Genomic DNA, 20,218 nt, shown 5'->3' on the forward strand with positions numbered 1-20,218 from the left:
AATAAAAAACTGTGAAAATGTGCATATGGGGAGAACACTGTTTATGTGATTATTTTTTTCAGGAAATTACCTAAAAACAAAATGTAGATGGAAAAAAATTGGTGAAAAAAGTTTTAAAGAAAAAAAAAAATAGTGGTGGGGAAAAAATGTTTTTCGAGTTTAGAGCTGATACTTAAAAAAAGGGGGTGGGGGATCAATAAGAGTTTTCGAGTTTGAGTTAATTTGCCTGAGAGAAGGAATTTTCTCATACACACACACAAACACACTCAACATACTTAACACACACTGCACTGCTTTCAGCAGTATGACTTTTATTCTATACCTGCATTAAAGCAATAGTTCATTTAGATTTATTTAAATATTTTGAAATCCACTGTCGGTGTCTACCTAGCCTTGTAGCCCCTCTATTTCCTAAAAGGTAGAAGTCATGATTTTTTAATATATATAAACCATCACTTTAATGATTCTTCATACACATTAGTTGCAGCAGGGTTGAACAATAATTCACTTTATTCATCACTTTCAGTTAAAGTTAATAAGGAATAGTTGCTATTAAACCATCAGGCAGTTTGACTATTTTATTGGAAATACCTTTGAATTCTGTAGAATTTCCATTCCTGTATTCAATTGATTGGTCATTATTAACAATTATTAATGATTATCTCTGACCTGGTCATTAATCATTAACTGCAGTGATGATATTAGTAATATTAATCGACCCTGTGTGGCAGTACAACAGGCTAATGAATATTGACAAAATAATGTCAGACTGTAGTGATTTATAGTTTATTCTTTAACACATAAAGATGTTAAAGTGGTAAAAAATATCTCTTATGGAATGCAGTTTTACTAAAATACGTGATAGAAATACAGATCAATATTCTTTTTAAAGTCCCGTTTAATAAATATGTCAAATGTGACCCTTCTAACTAGCTTTTAAGTAGATTTGTACTTAAAGGGGAATTCGGGCCACATGTCCCAAATTCTCCATATAATTCAGCATATAAGATTATTTATTTGAGACAAACTCCTTCAGAGTGGAGGTTTGTTTTTAAGTGAATACCTTCAGAGTGGAGGTTTGTTTAAGACTAACCCTTTACAACAGGGGTTTAAGCAAACACCTTCAGAGTGGAGGTGTGTTTGAGATAAATTCATTCATTTCTGCTTCTATTCACCACTACTGTATACTATTCTGTCAGGGTAAGATTATCTAGTTTCACACCAAACCCTTTCCGATACATTCTGTTCACACCATAACTGCAGAATTATGGGAAGAATTTAGGAAGAGTTCTCCTTTAAATAATATTAAGTGCATAAATACAGCATTTATTACTATTGAGGAAAACTCATTGGGCAAGTCTGTAGCGTATATAGTGTATATATCTGTAAATGTGTTGTTTTTAATTTATAAATAATACCAGTACAGAGAAACACTCTGAATTTGTGATAACAGTAAACAGGCGTTTTGTCTTTTTTTTCTTTTATCAAAATACTAAAAATGTGTTTTGGCAATAGAGGGCAGTCTCAAAACGAGAGTAAACAGGTCCTCATTCGAAAGCAACATTGTTTACTGCAATGAGCACATAATATAAAGGAACATCATCATATTATACTTTTAAAGTATCAGTGATTGGGATGATGCAACTTATTTAGTATAAAATTATTCTAAATCTGACAATTCGCAAAATAATAAAATCATGCGGAGAGGTCAACCAAAACATGTCCAGCATTCCAACTGCTGCAAGTTGCATGCCATTCCTCGTTTATCTTAATACAGGTAAAAGAAAATAGTTAACATCTGTACCATTGCTCTGTGACCCCAAATTTAGTTAAACACATAAAACATGTTTAGTATTTAATGTGTGCTTTTATATTATTTTTTCCTATTAAAAACATTTTTGTTTTGAACAGTTATATATATTTGAGCATGTGCAAGAGATCAGTCAATTGTTGACAGTCTAAGTTTACTGTTGTTTGCTAGCAACGTTAGCGTAGCATCTCCTGCTGTAAACTAAAGAAGCACACATCATATACCCAACACGACCTCAGACTCCAGATTCAGTCAGTCATGGTACATTGAATATTAACCGGACCTCTCTGTTTAGAGGTTTAGAATAATCAGTCTTCAGTACTTTTGGTTTAGTATATTATAAACCATGTTATAAGCGAGACGATTTTAGAGCTGCCTCTGTCAGTAGCTGAAAGGGCTCTGGGTGCTGTAGTCGATGTGTTGTTGGCAGGTTGGATCTGTTTGGGCAGTAAAACACTAAAGGGCTAAAAGTTAAGCTGCATTCCAGTCACCTCGGAATTCACGTGTCAAAGCTTGGAATGTTGTCACAGCAGAGTCGGCTGCGTTCCAGTTAGACATTCCATAACAAAAAAATGTTAGCTAATGATACTGTTAAACTAGCTGTTGTAAACTCCAATCATTTACTGGTGTTTTATGGTGAATCAAACCAACATGTGTTTCACTTTTTATGTCCTAGATTACCATCGCTAGCGAAACCAGTCGCTAACAAGATATACAGAATTGTGCACATTCAAAACCCATGGAAGCGTTTTTATAGCGTTGATAACGCTAGCTTGAGTAGCAGAGATAACTTAACACAGAAATTAGAAACATAAAAACAAACAGATAAAGAAATACTTTCCCTTTTTTTCCAACAAAACTGACAGAAATCAGAGAATCCGGTCGACTAAGTAAACAAGCTAACAGACTAAAAACACTCCAATAAATATACATTTGTACATTTTTGGTATAATGTGTGTAATCTGAACAGTAATATATTCTGAATATTTACAGCTCACGCAAAACTCAAAGTGCTAGCAGTTTATGTTTACTAGCATGAGCTTAGCCTAGCAACGACCGTCGGAAGGATGTAAAGGTTGGTATAAACAGACCAGGAAAACTAAAGCAAACACGACCAAAAACAAAGAATCTCCAAGGTGTTCTTTATAAATATTAAAGCAGCGTCCAATAAGGAGTTACGCTCCTGATACAGGACGCTCCAATAGACCTCCATTTTAGTAAAAGAAAGATTCACCTACTCTGTATATGTCCAATCACAGTCTAATCATGTTTTGGGACATGATTCAGATGTTACATTTTACTTTCTGCAGAGTTTTATATTTTTGGTCTAAAAGTATCAAGTTGTTTATTCTCGATATTAATTTGGACCAATAAGCACACTTTTAGGCCAGAACTGAACTTTTTGACTGGTTTACACCATCACAATCTTAAAAATATTTATTTAGATGTGGAGGAACAACAATGTATTAGGCAGGTAATGCCTAATGTTTTAACTAGTGTTTATGTACACTAGTTATTAAAATTCATATTTATTTTTCTGGTCATTTAAATACAGCATTTGTTTTACTGCTAAAGCTTAAGTCTGTCTTTTTATAAAATTTGATTTTTTTTTACTTTAAAGTTCTACTTCCTTTGAGCTGATTTCAGTTAAATGACTTGTTAATGAGTTTTCAGTATCAGGATTGTATCTGGATTATACCAAACCCCTAAAATGCAAGTATATTTAATCTTTTTGCAAATCCAAATCACTCAAACCACTTCAGGTGTTGATCTGAGACACATTTTAACCGGATACAAATCAAAACTGGAGCCACATCTGACAGATGTGGCTCAGGTGTGAAAACCTGTGATTATCATACAATGAGAATACAATCCAGATATAAGTCAGATAATGTGTACAGGTGTAAATGGGTTTTTAAAGCTGGTTTTTACTACAAGTAAGTAGTATAGTGTTTACAGTATAGCCTATGCAAGCGTCTGATGTAGCCATAAGTGTTTATACTTCTACCTCACTGTTTAACTAGGAAGATAGGAATGTATAGGCGGGAACATCACGTTCTGTGGACCAATCACAGCTGCTGCCTCTGCGTCACTTTAACGTGGTTATATTTAAGAAGGGGTGCACATCAGCCTTTGCAGTAGGTGTGCAGTGTAGCGTACGTTGTTAAATCATATTTACCCTTTGTAGGAAAACGCAGACCTGAAATAAACAATGCAGTGGTGTGAAAAAGTTAATGATTTATGTTTTTGCACGTTCGTCCCTTTTAAATGTTTCAGATCATCAAACTAATTTAAATATTAGTCAAAGACAACACAAGCAAACACAAGCTGCAGTTTTAAATGAAGGTGAAAAAGTGATTGCTTCCTAAACCTAATAGCTGTTTGGGCCACCCTTAGCAGCAACAACTGCAATCATGCATTTGCTGTAACTCACATTTGGTCTTTACAGCGTTGTGGAGGAATTTTGGTCAACACTTCTTTAAAGAATTGTTGTAACGGCAATACACTGGAGGGTTTTCCAGCATGAACAACCTTTTTAAGGTCATGCTACAGCATCTCAATAGGATTCAGGTCAGGACTTTGACTGGGCCACTCCAAAGTCTTCATTTTGTTTTTCTTTCAGCCATTCAGAGGTGGACTTGCTGATGTGTTTTGGATCATTGGTCTGCTGCAAAACCCAAGGTCACTTTAGCTTAAAGTCACGAACAAAAACCTGGATCTTCTCCGTCAGGACTTTTTGGTAGACAGTGGAATTCATGGTCTTTATTTATCACAGCAAATCTTTAAGGTCCTGAAGCAGCAAAACAGTCCGAGACCATCACACAACCAAAACGATGTTCTACTGTAAGTACGCTCTTCCTTTTCTGAAATGCAGTGTTACTTTTACGCCAAAATGTACAACTTACTACAAGTCAAATTTTTGTCTCATAAAACAAACACTTTCTCACACAGGGCCATGTAGGTTTGGATATATTTCTCCCATAATAATGAAAATCTTTATTTAAAAACTGCCTTTTAAGTTTACTTGTGTTGTCTGACTTTTAAGAGTAATAAACATGCAAAAAATAAGAACTGTTGAAAGAGTCAAACACTTTCACACCACTGTAAAATAAAACAGACTCAAAACAACTGAAAATAAACAAAATCAAACATGCAAGTTGGCATGAAATTACTGTATTTGGGGAGTTTCAGATTCCTGCACAGATTTTACTAGAAGAATTGAACAGTGCTTTTTGTAAATTATCATTTTTCTCCATCTGCAGACATACAGGGTGGAGCCCTGATCACACTGGTGGACCCCCTGAAACGAGCTGGACTTCTATAAACACACACTCATACAAACTGCAACGACAGACTCAAACACAACATCAGATCTGAGTAAAGTACATAAAGTATGAAACACACTCACACTTAAACACTTGCACACACACTTACAAATTCATACACACGGATAAGGATGAGAATGCTGAGGCGTTCTGGAGAGATGCCTTCATATCCCGAGGTTTAACAAGCTTTAGATCTTTAAACACTGTAGTGATTCAAGTAGACTAAAATAATCATTATTACTGTCATCAAGAAAAAAAACAAACAAAACAAAATCTGAAGAAGTCAAGGCCTTGTTTGAGGACAGATCAGACAGGACTCAGACCGACAACATAGATGAGGGGCTGTAATGGGGTTGTAGCAGGTGTGTTACGGGGTTGTAACAGGGGCGGGTCTTGCATATTTAAGTTTTTATTTGAAAGGACTCTCGTTATAAAAGGAGACGAAGCTGTAAAAACAGTTGGGCGAATGAGCGCTGGGCTGTCGGGACGAGCACTGATGGACGAATGCTGAGATCAGCTAGAGATAGCGGCGTGTGGAAGGGGGGGCGGTCCGCGGCGGCGGTCAGTTGGTCAGCGTACTGGAAGCTTTGAAGTACGACAGGAACTTGAAGCATAAACTCACAACAAAATACCAGATATTTCGTGCCATCTGAGAGCGAGCGATGAACACCCGCCAGATAAACACCAGCAGCACTGTGTTGAAGGTGTAGCGGATGTTCCTCAACCTGGAAAAGACAGAAAAAAAGAGAGACAGACAAGCTGTAAAAGGAATAGTTTTGTCAATAATGCTAATGTTGCTAACAGTGAATTAAAGTTAATAGTCCAGAAAAGGAGAGGATCTTCTCAAACTACACCACCACTGAAGATCAAGACATTTGTAGGAGAATACTAATGTTAAGTGCTAACTGCTGTTACAAAAGCTAACAGGGTGTCTGTCCTAGCTAGCATAATGCATGCTAACTGATGAGAGGAGAGGGAGGCCTCTCCTACCCACCCAAAGAGAAAGAGGAACACTAGGGATCGATCCTGCAACCCTGAATGGGTGTAGCCAAACGGCTGTAGGCTGAATAGATGGGGTTAAACTGCTGTTAAGTCAGTGTTAGGGCTAAACTACTAGAGGTGGGGATAAGCTGCGGTAGGCTAAATGGGTATCGTACTTGCGTAAGTGCTGCCGGGCTGCAGGGATGTCGGACATGTCCTCGTTCAGCACGTATTTCTTGGTACCAATGCAGTAATTCTCTATGTACTCCGGCCAGTTCAGCTGACGAACATCAAAATTAAAGGTCTGAGAGAGAAAGAGAGAGAGAGAATGCATTTCCATAAAATAGGTAACTGAAAACTTAAGTTTACCAAACTTTTCAATATTTTCTCGGCTGAAACATAGTGTGCAAAAGTATAAATCATTAGAACTTTATGTGCAGGAGTATGAAAAGGTCATGATTCCTTTATAAATCATTGGTTGTTTGGATCAGTAATTTCAGTTAAATATATGATATAGCAGATGAACAGTGATATTTAAGAAGTGAAATTAAGCTTATACAATAATATGTACAACAAATATTTAATCAAAATTAGGCAGGTGCATACATTTGGGCACACTAGTCATTTTATGGATTTGAATACTTTTTAGCACTAATTATTGGAACATAAAATTAGTTTGGTAAGCTCGTTGACCCTTGTTTCCAATTGTGAGAAAGTGTTAAGGTGCCAATTGCAAGTTTTCCTCCTCTTTGCATCTTCTCTGAAGAGTGTTAACATGAGAGCCACAAAATAACATAGATCAGACATAGATCACAGACATAGATCTAGTTAAGGCCTGAAGTGGCAGAACAAGGAAAAAATCTCAGATAATCAGAGGAGAAGGATGGTGAGAACAGTTATAGTCATCCCACAGACCAGCTCCAAACACCTACATCATCATCTTACTGCAGATGGAGTCACTGTGCATCATTCAACTATTCACTTTACACAAGGAGAGGCTGTATGGGAGAGTAATGCTGAAGAAGCCTTTTCTGAGAACACGCCACAAACAGAGTAGCTTGAGGTATGCTAAAGCTAAAGCACATTTGAACAAGCCAGCTTCATTTTGGAATAATGTGCTGTGGACTGATGAATTTGGAGGGTGGTATGCATGGTGAAAAAAGAACACAGCATTCCAAGACAAACATTTGCGACCCAGAGTAAAATTTGGTAATGGTTTCATCATGCTGTGGTGCTGTGTGTTCAGTGCAGGTACTGGGAATAGGCTGTTATTTCTGCAAAAGGAGGATCTACTAAATATTGATGTAATTTTTCTGTTGGGGTAATTTTGTTTAAAGAATTATTGCACACTTTCTGTAAATTCTATAAACTTCCTTTCACTTCTCAATTATCACTGTGTTCATCTGCTATATGATATATTTAACTGAAATTACTGATCCAAGAAACCAATGAGTTCTAAAGGAAAATAATGATCATGATAATCATCAGGTTTGCCAAAACTTTTTCATACCACTGAATGAACTGTTGCACCTGCCCCAAAGCTTCACACACAAAAACTCTGCATTGCAAAAATGGTATCAGTATAACAGCAGCTTTGTCTTAAAGAGCCACTAAACCCTAAACCATATTTTTTCCATTAATAGATGAAATGTGTCCTCTGACGCAGGGCGGTGCATGGGTATGTAAAGATCCGGGGCTCAGCAAAGTTAAATTATATATATATATAGGACTATACATATAATATTACAATAATTAACACTATAATATGTCATTTATTAGCTTCCCTACTAGCCCACTGCGCTCTGCAAAACCAGCAAGCTGATTGGCTGTTTCTCCTGAAAGGCGGAAGAACTTTATCCTTGAACTGGCTCAGTGATTAGCGTTAAGAGATTTTCTATTCTAGCCAGCGGCCTGTCTCCTCATTAATAATACAGCTGAGCTGAGCGAAATGATTCAGGGCTGCTGGAAAATTATTTGGGGCTAAAGCCCCAGAAGCCCAGGCCAGGCGACGCCCCTGCTCTGATGTTCTGACATTTTTCAGCCTTTTTCAAATTTAAGCTGAGTATGAAGTCAGCAAAATCAGGGCAGATTTATCGTCCCTTTAAAAATCATAGTGGAAAAAAATTATAAGTACATCCTGTTCAAACTATAGACATTATATAAACAAAAGAAACACCAAAGCCAACGCCATTTGTCAAAAATAAAACTGTTAGATTAAGAAACCTTAACCTGATGCACAAACCAGCCTAATTTTTTTTTTTTTTAGGAGGACAGTGAAGTGGAAATGACATGCATGTGAAACAGGATAAATCCCATGTCTAACATTAGATTGAGTTCAGGCACAAAGAGCCTCTGCTGGATATTTAAAGCTTTACACAATATGGCGTACAAAAACATTTTCATTTGTCTGTGACAAACATGACAGTTTGGTTATTACAATACTTGGTAATGACACCTTGCTCTGAGAGAGTGAATGCATACCTTCCGATCCTCTGGGCTGAGCTGATTCAGCAGCATGTTCATGTTGTCAGAGTTCCACTCCCAGTCCTGACTGCTAAAATACTCCAGCAGACCAATCGCTTTATGCAGCCGGTTAAAGATCCTCATCATCCTACACACACACACACACACACACACACACACACACAGCATGTTTGAAGCTTTTTTTTAGTTTTAGTACTCAAGATTCAAGATTCTGAAGGATACTGGAGCTACAATGATTATGTAGCCAAGTAACAGAAACCAATTTAGAATCCAACCAGTTTACCATTGGATTTAAGAAATCTCTATTAGATGTAATTCATGGATTAGGTGTTAATCTGTACAATATAAGATTTTATCACTTGTTAGCTACATTAGCCTTGCAGCCACAGTCCTAAACTTAGGAGCACCAATCTTGTCTTAGCAAATATTTAGTGGTAAGCATGGGTATGTCGGCCACAGGGGGCAATAGGGTTCTCACTGTGGTTTCTGGCCGGACAGTCGCAGGAAGAGGTCGTAGAGCAGTGCAGGGAACTTGTGGCTGACGAGGATCCAGTATTGGTTGATAAGGTAGTTGGAGGTGATGTTGGCGTTGGGCCGGCGGAAAGCCTGCTCCAGAGGGTTCCGCTTAAACGTTGACATGACGTGGTGCTCTGAGGAAATAAGACAACGAAACCAACAAATGATTTATGAACATCACTTATCAGTAAATAAACAGTACCTGGTAGTACTTTTAGTATTTTATAAGTCATTAACACACCTAAAAAGGCCATTAACAACACACTGAAAATAAGTAGCAAAGCTAAAGCTAATTGTGCTAATTATTTACACATGACGTAAATAAATGTGTGTGTGTGTGTTTTGTTTATGTACCAATCTCTCCCCAGTGGAACGGGTTAATGCCCCCAGTTGTGCAGTTGTAAACCAGTGCAGATTTGGGTCTGAAACAAACAGGAAACAGATTTTGTTAAAATAAAATAAAGGATAAAATATCATTAAAATGTAGATGACTTCACTGTGTAACTGGGTTATTTGGGTTTGTCATTGCTTGTTCATATTGTTTAGCATTTTAAATCCACCTGTTGCTTTTTCTGTGCCAGGTGGTATAATCTGCATAATTCTGGCATTGATTACGTAATTCTTGTTTATTGTTATATTCTAGAAAGCAACAAAACAAACCAAAGCAATTTACTGTAATATGTTTGAATAGGTTGTAAACAGAAATATGAAATGTGCAGTTTGTCAACACTATTTATACTTATTTATGCTAAAAAAAACCCCACATAATTTGACTTTTGCACTTTTTGCTGTAGTGTGTTCTGACCTGTGTACTGCTGTGTACCAGCCTGCTGCCAGGGTCAGGTTGATTACCACGTCCACTGGGATCAGGTCGGCCACTGCGTCATTACTTGCCCTCATGGTCCTCAGAATGCCTTTGCCCGCCTACACACACACACACACACACAGTGTTGTAGTGTTAATAAATAAAACTAAAAACAAAAATAAAAATGTAAGTTCTGCTCCAGCAACAAATGCATGTGTGTGCTAACTACAGGTACACACACCTGTCCTCATTACATCAATAAATCAACAAATTACTTATACAGTATCTTATCTTATTATCTTCACTTATTAAGTAAAAGTGCAGAGACATAGTTACCGCAATGAAGACACCACTTGGTCCATTAAAGTTGTCAATCCAGCCCTAAAGAGAGAGACATTTATTTGGACTTTAATGATTTCAATACAGACTGTAATAAACTACAGGGAGTGTAAGGGGTGTTCTATAATGTCCATACGGTCAGCAAGCTCATTCTGACATATTGTAATACACTACAGAAAGCATAGGGGGCGCTCTATTCTGACAGACTGTAATTTACTAAGGGAAACGTAGGGGGCGCTCTATAATGCCCTACAATGTTCATATGATGCACACACTTATTCTGACAGACTGTAATTTACTACAGGAAGCATAGGGGGCACTGTATAATGCTCTGTGAGTATCTATGTTTAATCAGACCCACTGGAAATGGTTCCTGCCAGCTGGCTCCGACGATGGAGGGCCGAATGATGCCGATGTTGAGTTTGCTGCTCTCCTGCTGCACCACACACTCTGCCAGCGCTTTAGTGTAGGTGTAGGTGTTGGGCCGGTCCCCAATCAGTCGCGGTGTGATGTCGCGAACGATGGCATCATCCATCCACCTGAACACCAAACACAGCCCATAAATCACATTTACAATATGACCGAGAGAGAGAGGAAGAGAAAGAAAGAGAGAGAAGACTCAGCCACAACCCATCTTCACTGCTCTTACTGCATGAATTTTATTCATGATGGCGTAATGTTTATTAATGTAATCTTTGAAACTGTGGCCCAGCTCTCTTCAGGTCATTGCCCATGTCCTCCCATGCAGTTCTGGACTGATTCCTGATCTTTTCTCAGAATCATTCTTACCCCTCTTGAATGAAGCCCAAGACTGAGAAAGGCTGATAGTCATCTAGTGTTTCTTCCTTTTTTTAATCAATTGTGCCAGTAGTTGTTGCCTTCTCTCCAAGCTGCTTGCCCATTGTCCTGTAGTTCATCCCAGCCTTATGCAGGTCTACAGTTTTGTCCCAGGTGTCCTTAGACAGCTCTATGGTCTTAGCCATGGAGGAGAGGATAGAATGTGATTGATTGAATGTGTGGACAGGTGTCTTTTATACAGGTAACAAGTTTAAACATGTGCAATTAATACAGGCAATGAGTGCAGAATAGGAGGACTTCTGTCTGTGAGAGCCAGAATTCTTGATGTTTTGTAGATGATAAAATACTTATTTTATACGATAAAATGCAAATTAATTATTTAAAATTCATACAGGGTGATTTTATGGATTTTACAGACCTCTCCAGTCTTTACCCAAGCTTTTAACATCTCAAGGAGCACTGTGCAAGCGATCAGACCACTGCAAATCTACCAAGACCCGGCCGTCCCTCTAAACTTTCAGCTCTAACAAGGAGAAGACTGATCAGAGATGCAGCCAAGAGGCCCACGATCACTCTGGATGCACTGTAGAGATCTACAGCTGAGGTGGGAGACTCTTTCTAAAGGACAACAATCAGTCTTTCACTGCACTAATCTGGCCTTTATGGACGAGTGGCAAAAAATAAAGCCACTGTTTAAAGAAAGACGTAAGAAGTGCTGTTTGTAAGATGGTGTTCTGGTCAGAGGAGACCAAAGTTGAACCCTTTGGCCTAAATACAAGGTGCTTTGTGTGACTGAAAAGTTTCACAGCTCATCACCCTGAACACACCATCCCCACTGTTAAACATGGTGGTGGCAGCATCATGGTTTGGGCCTGCTTTTCTTCAGCAGGGACAGGAAAGTTGGTTAAAATTGATGGGAATATGGATGGAGACAAATACAGGACCATTCTGAAAGAAAACCTGTTGCAGTCTGCAAAAAACCCGGGTGGAGATATATCTTCCAACAAAGACAATGATCCAAAACATAAAGCAAAAACCAATGGAATGGTTCACAAATAAACGTATCCCAGTGTTAGAATGGCCAAGTCAAAGTCCAGACCTGAATCTAATCAAGAATCTGTGAAAAGAGCCGAAAACTGCTGTTCACAAACCAACGCTCTCCATCCAAACTCACTGAGCTCCAGCTGTTTTGCAAGGAAGAATGAGCAAAAATTTCAGCCTCTCGATGTGCAAAACTGATGGAGACATACCGCAGCAAAAGGTGGCGCTACAAAGCATTTATGCAAGGGGGCAGAATAATATCGCACGCTCCCCTTTTTAAGTTTTTTATTTCTAAAAAAAGTTTAAAATATCCAATAAATTTCATTCCACTTTACAGTTGTGTCCCACTTGTTGTTGATTCTTCACAAAAATAAAACAAAACAATGGCAAAGGTTTGAAAAGTTCAAGGGGGCCGAATACTTTTGCAAGGCTCTGTATGAATGGAAGAGGCTACACTACTGTAGATTGAGTATTTATGTAACCCATTTGACTATTGTGAGGTCACAAAAACAATATATGAAAATCATGAATATGTTATGATTGGGACAAGCAGCCGACGCCACACAGATAATAAGCAATCTCTAAAGACGTCAGTCAGGCGTCACAATAACATCAAATCAGACCTGAAGTGACCTTGTGCGGACCTTGGAGTGAGTGAGAGTGAGCAGATAAAGAATGGGGTGAGATAGTGGGGTGACGGACAAGCAGTCTTCAAGTCATAGTTTCATCATTCATCTGGGGTATGTTTACTATCTCAATTCAATTCATTTCAATTCAAATTGGCTTAATTAGCATGACTGTTTTAAAAAAACAATGTTGCCAAAGCACACAAATGTCAAAACCGAACCTATAGTGAACTAGGAAAATGTTAACATAAACATCTATTAATCACAATAATAAAAATAATAATGATAATAGTAAAAACAAAAATAACAATAATAATAGTAATGATATTAATCAAGTATAATAATATTAACAGTTATTTATTATTTATTTATTTTTTATCTCACACAGAGTGATCCTGAACACGTTCGGATCCAGGTTGGTTTGGATCACATGAGCAGAACATGATTTGGGGAAACTAGAGTGTCTGTCTGTCTGTCTGTCTGTCTGTCCTACAAGAGGGAGAAAACAAAAATCTGCAACAATCTACAACAATCTTCATTAGCTCCTTGTTAAGACTGATTATCAAAATTAAGATATTGTGATATAATTTTTGGGCCATATCACCCACCCCTAATGGGCAGGTTAGTGTAATTATGAATATCTGTACAGCAATCCCACAGTTCAATCCCACAGTTAATCCCACAGTTCAGATTTCCACTTGACCAGTCTCTATTCTCTCTTTTCACCCCTTTAGAGCTAAACAGTTTGTTTCTGTTACTGTGCCTTTAAGACTTATCTATGTCAGTTAGCTTTGTTCTTATTGAGCAGTGTAGTGCTGGGGGTATACCGGTTCTTAAGATATATTGTATGTCAGTTTAGAACCGGTATGCTTTTTTCACATACTGCCATAGCGCTAGAGGTGCTGCGGAGCGCTGTGTAAAAGCACACAGTGTAGAACAGCGCCACCAAACAAGCTGCAGTATGAACGTTCCATAGCGTATGAGTCACGTGACACGGACAGTTGCGGTCCGCCGTGCCTCACACCCCCTCCTTCTCGGTTTAAACTGCAGAGCCGCTGATACGCGCACTACGTAACGCACTCTCGCTTCGTCTTGCCTGAGAACAGCCCTTTATCCCATAGACGAACCCAAAATCAGTCCGAAGTACAGAATCATTTATTCAGCAAGTGATTAAACTCCCTAAAACTCAATGATATGAGGTGAGCAGTAACTATAGCTCTGTTTAAATGTACAGTTTCAAAACTGTAGCTTAAAGGATACTTTTTATGCACACTGAACTGAATGTATTTTTTAACTGGAGAAAGATGGAAATTGTGTCTTTAATACTGCAATGCCTCTAATGGCCTAAACTATTTATTAAAATAGTAAAGAAAGCCGTGTTTAAGTTGTTGGTGTATGTCCTTTAAAGGTCTATTGTTTACATTCTTCAGTTTTTCTGATAATGGAGTCGGAATAACGTTTTCTGATAATGAAGATTTCTCCATATATTGTGTAATTTTGTGGGACAAGGTAAGCCCAGTACTCATCAAAGCCTTAGTGTTTATATTATATGTACTCCTAACAGTACAGTAACTCACAACCCTAAGTAAAAGCCCAGCTATGAGAAAATATATAGAAATAAATAAAATAAAATATACCGTAAAACCGTCAGAATCTTGAAAAATACTGTGATAAGCATTTTTTATCATACTGCCCAGCACTAGATCAGTGTTAAATCTGAAAGGTGATTTTGGTTTAGTTTTAGTCTTAACACTGAAATATCTCTGTTGCAGACAGCCGGAATTATTTTATATCTTTACTTAAAATTCATCTTTCTAGAAAAGTTTATATCTGGTAATCTACTTTTACTTTGATTTCTTACTTTATTGTATGATACTTATCATGTGTCTTTAATACATCTTATACGTTTTTTGATTCTCCTATTTTATTAAATCGTATGTTGTTTTACGTTAATGTGATCTTTACTTGCAGTTTTTACCTGCATTATTCTTGTGCCTCTATGCATGCTTGTCTTGTTGCATAGTACCTTTTGTTTATGCCTGTATTGTTAATACTGAGTTGTCAGAAAAGTTAAAATATTATTATTATTATTATTATTATTATTATTATGTCTAATAGTTTTAGTCACATTTTAGTCATTTAGTTATTACTAGCTTTGGTTGACAAAAACAAACTGCATTTTACTCTAGTTTTGTCAAATAAATAGCATTTACATTTTGTTACATTTAAAATATGTGAACACTAAAATATTTTAAAGCAACTGAGATATAAAAATTGTGAGACAGATAATGCCAAGTTTCTAAAGTTTTCCCACAGAAGTGAAGATTTTTACTAACATTACTTGCTTTCAGTACCCTTGCCTTTCTTTACATAACAATACATTTTTTGAAACTACTCCAGTCCAGTAACAGCAGTGCTTTGCTGGTTAGCTGTGGGTGCACTTTAAAAAGACAGCAATCTCAGTTCGTATGTAGCTACACAGCTCATACAGTCTTAAGCAAAATATACAGCACAGCAATCCCTCTATTAAACTATTAAAACCTTTAAAACCCAAAATTCCAAATTCTCTCTACTTTAAAAGGCCATTTACATCATCCACTTATTAGCCTTCCCCACGGCACTGTGGTACACAAGACACTAGGCTGGTGAAGACAAGTGCATGCCTTCTCTGATCTGTGAGGTCAGACAGACCTCTTTTCCAACTGACAATAATCGGTGCAGTATCACTAGGCAGCATCACAGTGCACTCTGAGGACAGCATTGGATTTTCAGTTTCGATACATGAGTTAACAGATGCCTGTACTGACCAGCATCACAATGATAGTGATGAGGGGAAAGAGCACCACCTACTGTACCCATCCAGAGAGAAACGGTATGATCAACTGTACTCTCTCTCTCTGCTGGGATGACCCAGGATTTAAACCAATGATCCTCAGAAGAGGATGTCCCACCATGTTAATCTGCTGGATCACCCAGAGCCCCATATCACAGACCTTTAATTATCATTATAATACCAACAGTGATTCCCACCCCTACAGCTCTCTATTACCATTACAACACTGTCCCCAGCGTTCACAATGACATTTGTGCACACTCACAGGGTTACAGTGGCCAGAGCTGTAAGACCCTCTGAGTTTTCAAAAGCCTGCTGGATTTTAGTTTAGTTTTTCACCCAAAAACTACATATCCATGTTCTGTAAACTCACACGCACACACACACACACACACACACACACACACTCACTCACTCGAGCGAGTCGATGAGCTTCTTTGGCTCGACAGGTGGGGGGTAGATGACCTCATCGATGTGGCGGCGGTTGCAGTTGGCGTAGGCTGTAGAGATGTGGATGAAGGCCTGCAGGTGCTGCATCTGCTGCGCCAACGCCAGGAGCTGCTGCGTCGCAATAACGTTTAACTGCAGCGCATGTCTACAACACAGACACACACATGCACACACAATGAAATCAAATACAATTAACTACACTACACTGTGTGGCTACTGTGGTTCATCACAATAATTTATGTTTTTGTAAAGGCAGTTAATTGCATAATTCTGTAAGATTACTTATGGTTAATATTTTATTCTATGTGTTTAAATCACTGTTTTGGGGAGATTAATAACACTACGTTCTCTAAAGCAGTTAATCATCATTTATTACTTGTATCAAATTATGATTATTGTAATTTACCACTGAGAGCAAGACAACTATTTAGTTTTTGTAAATTTAATCATGATTATCCACATTGTTCACAAAGATTAATCCTAAATATAATTGCATTTTTCAAAAATCTGTTTTTATGACACTGTCAATTAGTCACAATTAAATCACAATTAATCACAATTAGTCACAATTAAATTACACTGTTTCAGTGTTGTTAATTGCAATTCAAAATGTTATTGTATTAGTGTTAGTTTGTTGCTAAGATGTTCTGATGGGCAGCAGGTGTGCCTAGCAACCTCGAACAGAGTGCTCAGTGTTGCAGCTGCTGTTACAGTAAATACACATTGAGGATCCACTAACTGTTCCAGCAGCCTCTCAACTACATTGTATGCAACGCTTAGTGAGTCTAGAGTCTCAAAGGGGAGCGATATAGCAGAGAGTTCCAAGAACAGAACAGCTGCTGGAGAAAATAGACCAGAAGGTTCTACACTTCAATACTGGTTCTCCGGACTCAGCATTTTCCACTTTGCTCTGCTCTACCTGCAGCTGCTACCATACAGAGCACTATACTGCTAAAAATATGTTAAGTAAAAGTTTTAAAAAACGTGTAAAAAAAAAAAAAAAGCGAGTTATGGAGTTATGAGGTTAATGTGGATCACAAGACATTTACACACTAAATTTATATACCATATCTACGTTATGCCAGGTTCACACTACATGACTTTTCGAGTTGTCAGGTTGTTGTACTGTTCACACTTCATGACTGGCTGTGCTGTAATCACGAGTGCTTCAGTTGTTGAGACTTTCACACTGCATGACTGATCAATGACACAGGATCATCAATTACAATTTTTCCCTGTGAGAAATCCTGACTAATCTCCAGAAACATGTTTATCACGAGAACACACCAGAACTAAATGCAGGAGAGAACTAGTTAGAATCTCTAGAGAGGAAAATACCACTTGCAGTGAGTCCAAAATATGGATTTATAAGAAGTGAGTTAAATCAGAGTTTATACGTATCTGATCATTTTTATACTGCAATATGTACTCATTTCATCAACACACAACTATATCAAATGTTTTTGTTCCACAGAATTTTTTTTAGTTAGGTTTAAACTCCAGTTAGAAGCCATTTAAACCTGTAAATTCCAGCATCAACTCACCAACCAATCAGATATGCTTTCTTAGTAAAATACGTAATTCTGCTTTCTACATTAAATGAATCCTCAGAACAAGAAGTTACTGTATTTTTCAGATAAAAAGGCACACCTAAAATCCTTTAATTTTCCCAAAAAATCGCTATTGCACCTTATAGTGTGAAAAATATGGTAGTTACTATTATTAATTTGAGTTTTTAGCTTTAAGCTCCATTCACCCACATTCATAGAGGACTCGCAGTCTCCTTCTAGAGTTTTACAGTGACATATCACTGCTGCTCTGGACTAGCAGTTGCCAACTGGATTTTTAGCATGAGCATTAAATATAGTAGATGTTTAGCATGCCAAATATTTGTGGGGTGTCTTTGACTGGTCGGCGATCTCTGCAATTGCTCGGTAAGCGGCTTTCAGCAGTTCCCACCACACGAACAAGCATAGAGAGATCCCTGATTTCCCTTCAAGCTGATTTTGTATCTGCGATCGACGAAAATACTCTCTAAAATGGTTGAGTGTGAACCTGGCATTACTGAAGCCAATGCCCAAACAATTAGCGCTAGAGCAGATTAGCACTGAACCAACAAAGCAAACATTGCTTGCAAGTAACTAACGCCAACTGTGGAGAAAAAAAAAAAAAAAAAAACACTAGAGTTGAGGATAATGTAGCAAAAAAGAAATAAAAAACAAATATTCTTAAACCTGTATAGATTTATTTAAATGCATGTCACTGTGAAAGAGCACTATCTAAACATAAACATGGCTACCCTGCTAGTGTGCTGTTGTGCATCTAGATAAAATAGTATAATAAAAAAAAAAGTTCCTCAGTGCACTCTGTAAGTTGTTCGAGTTTGTGTGTTTGTGTGATCACTAGCGTCTCTTACTTTAGCGGCTCGTCGAAGCGGATGGTGGCGGCACAGTGGAAGACGATGTTGATGCAGTCAGCGAGTTGCTGAACGTCGTCAGCACTGAGGGCCAGGCCGGGCTGCGTTAGCTCACTGCTAATCGGAATGATCTTCTGGTGGAACTCGGGGTCATCCTCCCGCACACGGTCAAATAACTACAGAACACAAAACAACATAACTGAGGTAAAAAGTTAGCAAATACAAGTTTAAAAATATTACAATTCAAGGTAAAAAAAAAAGGCCCTACAGTTCCTTTAGCGTAATACAGTCTGTCAGAATGATTGTAGGAGCTTGTGCGATCATAACTGATGTCATTAGCTAGTGACTAATTGTTGCAGCTGTAATTTTGAAACTCAGAGATATGATGACACTTCCAGTACAGAGATCTGCTCCACCCATACAACTCAGCAACCAAACCCAACACACACACACACAGATCACACTCATCATCCTGGCACAAGTTGCTCGCTTGGAGGCATGAAAATTGGATAGATCATATGTCACTCACACACATGCACACACACCTGAAGGAACGTTTCTCAGACAATTCAGAACTGTATAAAAACAACAAGCTGAGATAAAACAGCTGCCCAAATGACACTGTTGGTGGAATATTCTCAGTCCAGCAGTGACACTGAGTGTTTAAAAACTCCAGCAGCACTGCTGTATCTGATCCACTCGTACCATCAGCACAGCACACACTAACACCTCATACATCACCATCATGATAATCAGTGCTAATCACTGCAGTGCTGAGAATAATAACCCACCACCCAAATAATAATATCTGCTCTGTGGTGGGTCTATCCTGGGGGGTCCTGAGTATTGAAGAACAGGGTGAACGAAGGAGGATAATAATAAGGTGTAACAGAGAAACAGATCCAGGGCTACAGTCTGTAAAAATACAATGACAAGTGTCCTATATGATCAGTGGAGCTGATAAACTGGATAACGGATGTAGAAAAATGGTCATAATGTTTTGGCTAGACTGTGTGTGCGCATTCACACACACACACACACACACACAGACACACAGAGTCTTTCCTTCCTCTGTTTCTGTTTTTTTATATCCTCCAATAGTTACAAACTGTGTTTGTGTACGGGACAGTTCAAACTGGGTGGACAAAGCCTCCCTTCCTTGAAGAGAGAGCATTGTCTGGTAAGACACACACACACACACACACACACACTATCAGTGCTGTAGGATTGGCTGGCACGGCCACAGCTGTCCCACAATGCACCCTGCCTGTCCATGCACAGACAAAGCACAGATTTACAATATCTAACCCTACTGACCCCTCCAGACTCTGTTGCCAAATGCACACCACCTCCAGACGCCGCCCCTGTACATAACACTAAATATCCAAAAGTATTGGGACAGCTGCTCATTCACTAGTTATACTAAAAGTTAAGGTATTAAAAAGTGTTCTTCCTGCTTTTGCTGGAGTAATTTTCTCTACTGTCTAGAGAAGACGTTCTACTGCAAGACATACCGTATTCCCTCGGACTCCAGCTGCTGATGGAGAAGCAGCATGTCCTGGTACTCAAACCAGCGATCATCAGGTCATAGTGACAGTACCATGGGGGCCCCAGTTGTCAATGCTTTTCTATCCAATTTTTAGGGTAAAATTTATTTTTACAGTAAAGATGGTGTGCATATGAGTGTAGGACAGCTGGTGTGTGTAGGAGAGAGAGAGAGTAGGGGTGAGGGAGGAAGAGTGAGTGTAATCATGATTAACCTGATCCATCAATCCACCGATCCGATCCGGGAC

The 20,218-nt window shown here is 38.3% G+C and overlaps 1 protein-coding gene across 1 annotated transcript in view; it reads right to left on the reverse strand.

The window, feature by feature from the left end:
• Nucleotides 1–522: 522 nt before the first annotated feature.
• Nucleotides 523–20,218, reverse strand: part of si:dkey-97m3.1 (fatty acyl-CoA reductase) — a 44,396-nt gene continuing 24,700 nt past the window's right edge. The window contains exons 3-12 of the mRNA XM_049474008.1: nucleotides 18,426–18,601; nucleotides 15,975–16,154; nucleotides 10,623–10,800; nucleotides 10,259–10,303; nucleotides 9,923–10,041; nucleotides 9,472–9,539; nucleotides 9,080–9,251; nucleotides 8,599–8,728; nucleotides 6,294–6,421; nucleotides 523–5,861 (exon numbers count right to left, since the gene is read on the reverse strand). Of these exons, the coding sequence (XP_049329965.1) occupies nucleotides 5,699–5,861; nucleotides 6,294–6,421; nucleotides 8,599–8,728; nucleotides 9,080–9,251; nucleotides 9,472–9,539; nucleotides 9,923–10,041; nucleotides 10,259–10,303; nucleotides 10,623–10,800; nucleotides 15,975–16,154; nucleotides 18,426–18,601 (1,359 nt within the window). The 3' untranslated portion in view covers nucleotides 523–5,698. The remainder of the gene's footprint in view (nucleotides 5,862–6,293; nucleotides 6,422–8,598; nucleotides 8,729–9,079; nucleotides 9,252–9,471; nucleotides 9,540–9,922; nucleotides 10,042–10,258; nucleotides 10,304–10,622; nucleotides 10,801–15,974; nucleotides 16,155–18,425; nucleotides 18,602–20,218) is intronic.

Source organism: Astyanax mexicanus, chromosome 2, assembly GCF_023375975.1.
Source record: "Astyanax mexicanus isolate ESR-SI-001 chromosome 2, AstMex3_surface, whole genome shotgun sequence".
In the NCBI taxonomy this organism is placed as follows: domain Eukaryota; kingdom Metazoa; phylum Chordata; class Actinopteri; order Characiformes; family Acestrorhamphidae; genus Astyanax; species Astyanax mexicanus.